The sequence below is a fragment of the Meleagris gallopavo genome, chromosome 2, assembly GCF_000146605.3.
Source record: "Meleagris gallopavo isolate NT-WF06-2002-E0010 breed Aviagen turkey brand Nicholas breeding stock chromosome 2, Turkey_5.1, whole genome shotgun sequence".
Taxonomy (NCBI): domain Eukaryota; kingdom Metazoa; phylum Chordata; class Aves; order Galliformes; family Phasianidae; genus Meleagris; species Meleagris gallopavo.
The window spans coordinates 16,238,638-16,247,555 of NC_015012.2; the positions used below are offsets into that span (position 1 = coordinate 16,238,638).

General features: G+C 39.7%; 1 protein-coding gene across 2 annotated transcripts in view; it reads right to left on the reverse strand.

Annotated features, from left to right (window-relative positions):
• Positions 1–1,053: 1,053 nt before the first annotated feature.
• Positions 1,054–8,918, reverse strand: part of EPHX1 (epoxide hydrolase 1) — a 15,478-nt gene continuing 7,613 nt past the window's right edge. For both annotated transcript variants that reach the window (XM_003203820.4, XM_010706661.3), the window contains exons 4-9: positions 8,671–8,898; positions 7,921–8,050; positions 6,908–7,122; positions 4,410–4,518; positions 3,396–3,521; positions 1,054–2,279 (exon numbers count right to left, since the gene is read on the reverse strand). In XM_003203820.4, coding sequence (XP_003203868.1) covers positions 2,054–2,279; positions 3,396–3,521; positions 4,410–4,518; positions 6,908–7,122; positions 7,921–8,050; positions 8,671–8,898 — 1,034 coding nt within the window. In that variant the 3' untranslated portion in view covers positions 1,054–2,053. The remainder of the gene's footprint in view (positions 2,280–3,395; positions 3,522–4,409; positions 4,519–6,907; positions 7,123–7,920; positions 8,051–8,670; positions 8,899–8,918) is intronic.

Consider the following 8,918-nt stretch of genomic DNA (forward strand, 5'->3'; position numbering starts at 1 on the left):
TTTCACTGAGACTGGTCCCCTTCGAGGAGATCTGCTCCAGAAAAGGAGACGGAAGACAGAAATGCTTCATGCCTTCTACTTACATCTGAAAAAGGGTTTGCCAGGTATCATGTAGCCAACTTCCTTCCCACTTACTTTATCTGTACTGAAACTGAGCAGCCTCTAGGGAAGCATTCAGTTATATCTATGTATGGCAGTGTTCCCTAGCACCACAGCAGATGTCTGCATGCGTGTTAAAGATGAGAGAGGATGATCTCCAGCTCTGAAATACAAGGCCGCACAAGAGAGAGAAATAAGACTAAAACAAATGGCCAGAGATCAAGGATTAGTGCAGGAGGGAGCCCGGGACCTATGAGCAGCTGTCATTGTCAGAGGTAAGCCCATTTCTTCTGAATAAGCCATGTTTTGGTAACACTGAACCTGAACAATTCTATATTTTCTTGCCCGTCTCTTCACACCAGCCTAAACCTCAATATTTAGCAGATGAGAACACAGATTTTGTCTAATGAAATCAGTTACAACTACACGTAGAATTAGTGCTCACTACTTATCTGGAAGATAAGTTAAAGAGCTACACATACAGCCTGAAGGTCTAAAGTAGCACTGCAGTAAAGTCTTGCAGGGAGACCTGAGAGCTCCTGTGTTTTTCTCTGCAGAAACACAGAAGGCTGGAGTACTGGTAATGAGAGCTCTCGTCTCTGCTTGGAAAAATGGCCAAAGTTGGTCCACAAGCAGTCCGTCATGCTAAATAGCTGGCTTTGAGCCCTCAGATTCAAATGTGTCCAGCATCAGCGTTGCCTTCCCCAAATCAAACTGTGGGAAGAAGCAGTAACTGCTATTTAACAGTTTCCATTCCAATTAATACTGTAAAATAAAACTAATCTAAACAAGTGTTATTAATGGATTATATTTACCCTGCAAGCATAAGGAAGTATATCAGAAATGATGGGAGAACAAAACCATTCTGAAATCACTCATCTGCTTAAGAGTGCTTGAAGCTCAGCTGCACTCACTGGGGATTGTTTTAAGTAAAGATACTCAGCCCTTCAAATTCAATTTTCTTGTAACTGTTTGCCTTCAACCTGATCTCTGTAACAGATACAATACAGAATCAATAGTTTCTAATTTGACATTTAGTTTTGCTGTCACTAAGCAAAATCTCACCTGTTCAAAGACATAACACAAATGTTTCTGTGTAAATGTTATTCAAAATTTAAAGCGAGTTCCTTTTAATTTCAAGTTAATCATTGTTTTATTCTTTAATATGAGATGCTTACAATACCCTGTAGAAGCAGTGCAAAGATACTCTGCCTTGAACTTGTCCAGGGCTTTTACATGTACATTTTAGTTAAGAGCAGAAATTCAATGCAGAGGTAGCTTGGCGTATCCTTGCTCCTCCTCCTGGTTCAAGCTATGGGAGCCGATGTGGCTCATGCACTCAGCTGATGCTTCAGCTGCTCCTCACACATTGTTTTCCTGGGAGAGCCCGGTGCAGGGGAGTGGAGCTTTCTTGCAGCCAGAAAGCTGCTTAACAGCACAAGCTGTAAGAGAAAGGCAGCCAGCTGGCTGGCTTACTGGGCACTGTAGATCAATGCTGATTAATGGATGCAGTTAGGTCTTGTTAGGCTGTTCCCCATTGTTTATGTGAGGAATCTCTCACATACACCAACTCAATTTTTACTGCTGTCATGGAGAAAAGCTGTTAGTAACAATTAAACTGAGCATAATTAGTGGGAAGGTCTATTTTTCAATTTCTATGTATGAGGCAGTAGTGTTACAGAACAGATTTTAGAAGTCTCTGTTGAGAGGGAGAAAATAACCAAGCAACCTTCATGCTATGTTCTTAGCCTAGCTGCTAAGAAAATTTAAAACATTTTAAAATAAGCAGATTTAAGTTTCCAAAGCTGTATTTTATCTAGCTATCCTGCATTTTTCTTGCTGTCCTCTCACATCTGGTTGAGAGTGAGATCTAATTACACTCATTACAGTAGACTTACTAAGGCTGGTACATGTGCTAAGCTATAAGCAATTACCCTCCTTTTCCTAAGGGGAGTTACTTTCTTTTCTTTGTCCAGAGTTGCTCTTTCTCTACTTTCCCAACAAACTGCAGAATATCTTCAGCAAGAAGTTCAGGTTCCTCCAATGCTGCAAAGTGGCCACCTCGAGGCATGAAATGGAAGGAAACTATGTTGGTGTATTTCTTCTGGGCCCAAGCCTGGGGTGTGTGCATGAGTTCATTAGGAAAGGAGGCAATGCCAGTAGGTACTTGTACTGTGAGCCTGAGAGAGAAGAGAGAATAATTTTATCTTTCAAACACTTCACTGAGCAAGAAATGGAAAGTCCCTTGGAAATGCTGTTCTTCAACAGTCAGGCAGACCTACTAGGCAATTAAAGCTGACTTCAGGTCTTGAATTTGAATACTAGACAACACTCCTGTTTCTCAGGGGGAAAATGCCAAAAGACTAACTTTTTGCATACAGCTGATACAGGTGGCAGTTTTGTAAGGGATCCATGACAGAGCAGTTAGAAGCATGGAAACTGAGATCTCCAGGAGGCAGTGAGTATAAAGTTTCCTCATGCTGCAGTCAGGGCTCAAGAGTAATGTATAGAGGGAAAAGCAAATTGACAAGGGCTGAAAAGAAATTTACAGCAAATTACAACTAGGACATGTTGAGCCTGTCAGGACAGTGGAAGGGTTTGAGGAGAAGAACCTGAATGGTGGCTGCAAGGTGAAGGTGAGAAGAGGGAAAGCAATAACAGTAAATCTGGACTAGCTCAGAGAAAAAATTTCTTACTATGAGATTTTGTCCTGTAAAGAGTACTCCCGTAGACAGCTCTTGCTTTTAACTGGCATGAATGTGCTCTACAGAATATTTTCTACACGAGGAAGTAAAGAGAAGCAACTGCATTTGAAGGGAAAAGTACCTTAAAGTGGAAGTGTCCATGCTTGTTATAAACAGAGTAATATGTGTTTGCTTGTTATAAACAGAGTAATATGTGTTGAGGGCCTAAATATCCCATACACGTGAGCTGCTTTGTCTGACAAAGATTTTAAGATTCAGACAGAAGAGGATGCCTACTCTTACGTAGGTTCTTGAGATTCCTTCCTCTAGGCATGTAGAAGTTCTGTATAGCTCATCTCATGTAGGCAGAACTGGAACAGGATACTGCCCACAGTGCAGCCACAGCAGCTTCAAGAACTGTTCAAGAACTGAGTCAGCTTCCTGGGAGAATCATTTCACAGCTAAATAAATACCATAGCAGTGCTGTGGTTGCACATACCTCAGGGCAGGTTTACCTCTGTATTCATGAACTTGCAGCAAACACAAGACACAAGCAACTTATCTGCAAACACAGAATTAAGTTCAAAATTTTTAAAGAAAAAAAGCACTTACTTTTCATGTTTCTGTGTGCCTATTCCTTTCTGAATATTTTCTTTGTAGAAACGCATTGAGGAGACAATGCAGCCCGACACCCAGTAGATCATGATGTTGGTGAGAAGATCATCCAGGTTAAACTTCCTGAACAGGTAACCCCAGATATTTCTTAGTTACTAAGTAGTGCAAAATAGTATTTAGTTATAAGGACTTCACTTTGGTTTTGTTGAAAGAACTGTTTAACTCATTAAGATTAAAAAAAAAAAAAAAGAAAGAGAGGAAGTGTGTTAACTTCCCCCTTCCTGTCAGTGGCCAAATGAACATGTTAAAGGCTTTCAAACACAAACTGGAAAGTGAAATTTTAACTTGTACAAGGAAGATAGACTCCAGCATAGCTGTCTATACTGTCCAAGTTGGGAGAATAGAAGCAGCAGAGTCCATAAAGCAGATTGCGCTATTATTCATAATTTAAAACGCTACCATAAGCTTTCAGTACAGGAATTGCAGTTACTCCAACATATGCAATAATTAGTGCATATTCAATATCAAGTTGTAAGCTGTTTGCAGCGAAAACATTCTATTCAAATTCATTTTCATGAATTGGACCCTTTTGTAAAATTGCTGTTTTGTTCAATTCCTGCTAAGTACCTCAGTAATTTTCAAACGGAACTTCAACTACCTCATATTTTTACCTCAGAGTAAGTGTGATCTCTTATTAGCAAACTGTACATAGATGAAGCAATACTGATTAATTTAAAGCAAGTTCACAGAACAGTTAAGTATTAATATTAAAGTGAAATGTGAGTTCTGTTTTTGAGCATCCTAGATCAGGTTAACTTTACATTTGTCTGTCCCAACACTTAAGTCAGTTTTCATTCTACAGAAGCTGGGGGATGTATCTCTTTGTAGGAGATCAAACTGGGAAGTTTGCACTGCACCATTTGTAGTCTCTGCAAGCTCCTTATGAGATGTGACAGACATTCATTTAGCTTTGACTTGAGGCTTAATCACCTCATCCAAAATAGCACTTACCTCTCAAGTCCTCCATCTTCTAAGTCACGGAATTCTGGATCGGTCCACACAGAAAATTTCTCCAAGATGTATGCAGCCAGTCCTACAGGAGAGTCATTCAAACCACAGCCTGAAAAGGAGGAGGGAAATTTAACTAAAAATGAGATGTTCTACTGCTGTTCTCAAACTGTTTTAGATTCTGCCCACTGTAGTACAGGAGAAATAACTTCACAAAGCTATTCCAGCACCTATGTTCCTAAATAGATTAATAGAACAAGTCAGAGCTATTTATTGTTGAATCATTAACACAGTACGTGCAAGTCAGCAGACTCCAAATTAACTCATACTGAATGTTTTTAAACTGATGCAACAGTATTGGAATTTCTGCTGGTTTTTATTTTTTATTTTTTCTTTTCTTTGTAAGCTAATAAGATTAAGCAGATGTGCCATGCAGGGTTTGCTATCATTAATCTGGAAGTTAGCACGTATTAAGCAGTTCTACAGGGCCAAATCCCACATGCCTACACACGACCAGAAGAATTTACACCATTGTCTAACAGCAAAAACTTTTTAAGGATTATTAGAAAGTAATTAAAGAAGAAGAAGGCTTTGTTAAAAGGCCCCACCTTCCACACTAGCAAAAGCAAAGTGCCTTAATGTAGAACAAGTCTTAATATAACTTTTACAATTGTTTTGTTTGGATTGAACAAAACACACATGTAATTTGAACTTTATTAATAAATCCTAGTGCCATGAAACAGGGACTATAAAATGTTCAAGCTGCTTAGAAAAAGGTTTTCCTGAGATATGGCAGTATATTTGAAGTTCCACCTGTGCAACCTAGCTGTGCTGTAAGACAAGTAACACTACAGCTAGCACAACTTTATCCTATTTAAATGTGTTAGTTGAGTTTCAGTTAACAAACAAGTAACACTTGAAGTAGATAGATACTAAGTGATCCAAAAAGCTAATTTAGCATGCAGAATTGCACAAGCAATATACTTCTCACATACTTCACTTTGACGGGAACAAAGAAGAGTGCATCAGTTTACACATAGATAGAATTTACATTGATCCTCACAATAATGTGAATACAGGCACTGCCTCTTCAATCATCTGAAAACGAACTCACACTTCGTGCAAGTCAGTATAAAACCAGATTCATGCAGGCCAGTCTGATCAAAAGCCAACTCAGAAACAGCCAACATAACAGTATCAGCTAAAAGTCAGAAATGACTTCCCTGCTTAGGACAGCTCTATGTCATACCATGTACCACCAGAATACTCAGGAGGACCTTGGCAGCCTCCCTGGCTGGGCTTCTCTCAGCTCCTTTCAGCTTCCTTCTCCTGGGTATCATTTTCCCAGGAAGTCTTCCCCTCTGCTCTTCCCCCTCTCTTCACTGTGCTCAGAATTACTCCTGCTTCAGCTCCCAGAACATGAACTTTCTGCTGGTTCCCAATCTGTACAGTCCACACAGTCTGCTGTGGCAGACCACAGATCGCAGCTAGGGACCAGAAAACCACAAGAGAGAGGGCCCACCTGTGACTAGGTACCTGCCAGCTTCCTCGTCTTTTCTTACAGCAAACAAGGAATTAGAGACTGATAACTTTTGGAAATCACAAATCAAAGCAAGCCAAATTATGTTAAATCCATAAAACTGTTATTTTGCCAACATTTTTAGAATATACCCGTTTCTGTAGCTAAGTTCATGGAAGGACATTGAGAAATAGTTTCTACAGCTCTGTTTTTATTAAAACCTGTAGTGAGTGAATCCTGCTGCACTAGAATAAAATACATTTAGTATTCTTGACTCTGTTTTTCAATTCAGCTGCAAAAGATGCTTTTAAAATAGAAACACTTAATAATTAAAACAGTTAAGCAATCTGAGTGATTAGCAGAACATTCATAGAGATACACATTTTGTTTCTTGAAAGCCTGCAAGTGATTCATAGCAATAAGTAAGAACCAAATTTGATTTTACCTTTCAGGTATTATGTATGTCTATAAATAAACTAGCTTGCGTGCTGAAACAGCTACAAGGTTTTTGGAGTTTACATCTTTTGACTGTGATTGATTCTCTGTAAAGAAACTGTCTTTTGTTCTCAGCATAGCTGCATTTGTAATACAATTACAGTCCCCAGTGGCAGCAGATGTGGAAAAGTATTATGCCATTTTTATTTATGAAAACTGAAAATGAGTTCAGTGGCACTTGGAGGATGCTCGCTTTTGATGTACAGCTGTATCCTTTTGTATGTAAAAGTGAGCTTAATACTAGATACCCATCTACCATACAATGGCTTGGGCTGAGAGCCATTCCAAAGACCATCTCGTTCCAACCCCCCCTCCTAGTCTGTTACGACTTGCATGCATGCAGAAGAACCACCTGCTGTTTAAAACCTCTAACATTCCTACTTCCATTTCTGTGAAAAACACTCATCTTCTGCGTATTTCAGCAAGGTGTTCTGTTTGTATGACATTACAGCTAAAATTAAATAAATATTTTTGTTTATTTCTTTACCAACAGTGTCAGGTCTTGTAGCCTGTATGTGAGCATAGCCAGACTCCGTCAAGATCTTGTAGAGCCCTTTTTTCAAGAAGGGAAACATCCGCCTGACGTCTTCCTCATGGAAACCAAAGAGCCCTGGAAGGTAGCGGCCCAGCAGAATGGAGAGCAGGTGGGTGAACCCCATGTTTGTAACTGAGGCTAGGTTTAAATGAAGACCTTTCAGATGACTAAAAATAAAAATAGAAAAAGCCCCCACAAATTACTGAAATAAAATGATTCAAAATTGTTAATTGTGAAATATAACAATATAATAGTATTTTATGATGCTTTGATAGATATAAATGTTGTTAGGTGTTATATTACTAATCTATAACCTATATAAAATAGGTTACGTATATAAATGTACATATATAAAAATTTACACTTAAAATATACGGAAATGGGAATCCTTTAATTCCAGTCTCCCTATTACATCATTGCTCATGACCTTAGTTGTACTTTGTAATGTTGCTTTTTACACAACAAGTCAAAGCGGTAGCTGCCAGTGGTCAGCATACAAACCCAGCTACTAAGCCCCAAATCCTCCTATTGGTATAAGTACTCATACCATTCCATTCCCTCTGGGACCATCACAAAGCTACTGCACAACTGTTTGTGCTGGGGTACAGTTCTGGATCACTGCTTTGCGTAGAGCACTGAGGAGGAAAACGACACAGTATTCGCTTGTTTAAGGACTTGGTTTGGAATAGTCAAGTCACACAGAATCACAGAATTGTAGGGGGTGGAAAGGACCTCTGGAGATCAACTCTCCTCCCAGATAAAGCAGATTCCCCTGCAGTGGGTCACATAGGAAAGTGTTGAGGTGGGTCTTGAATATCTCCAGGGAAGGAGACTCCACAACATCTCCGGGCAGCCTGTTCCCATGCTCTATCATTCTCACTGTAAAGTCCGTGAGCAATAGCTATTTAAAGAATAAAATAGCTTTAAACACCAGTCGTGGAGCAGTGTATCAAATGAGTACTCACTTGGGGGCTATCTGGGCCAGATTGGTGCAGATGAGCCAGCCCCAGTCACCACCTTGTGCGTAGAACTCATGGAATCCCAGTCTGAGCATCAGTTCATAAAATACAGAAGCAGCGCTTACAGAATCAAAGCCTGCAATAGAAAAAAAAAAAATATTGCATTAATTTCAGCTGCACTTCTGAATGTACAGCATTTGCTCTCCCTGTCATGACAACAGTCAAATTCCTAAAAAGATACAAGTCCATTTTTCCTCACCTGTCTGACAGTATATGGAAGCCCTTGTCACACTGGGTGAGGTCCAGAGGAGGAAGCCTAGCCTTCACTACAGACTCCCTTAATCCCACCTATTCTCCATGCATTTGGCCCACTAAGGGGTTGCTGGACTCCTTCTAAACCACAGTCATATTCTAGCTGAACCCTGTCAGAGACACTTGGCATTGCCTAGGAAATGTGTTTCCCTTTTGCCTCTGTGAGAAGAGTCTTATCTTAATGATAGCTAGAAACTGTCTTATTCATGAGTTTTCACTTCATAACCTTGTGTAGTCCTTTCTAAATGATCTATATATTACTCCTGAATCTAATTAATGGTGACACCTAAAGTCTCACTCATCTCTCTCTCTCCATGTGACATGTGAAATCTTTGCTTCTACATTAGGAAAACAAGAAGAGACAGAAGTTACCATCTGCCAGTAGAAGCTGTCTCGCTACGAGTCTGGACTTTTGTTAGTTCAGTTTCTTCTTATACATCTTACCTTTTTTGTGAGGTGCTTCTGAGAAGCCATATCCAGGGATAGAGGGGCAAATGACTTCAAATACATGTTCACTGCTGAGGCCGTGGCTGGCAGGATCCGTCAGGAGAGGAATAATTTTGTAAAATTCATAAAATGAGCCAGGCCAACCATGAACCATTAACAATGGCTTTGCAGACTGGCCCTCAGGCAAATGAGGAGGCTTTACATGAACAAAGTGTATATCAATGCCTGAAAAAAAAAAAAGAAAA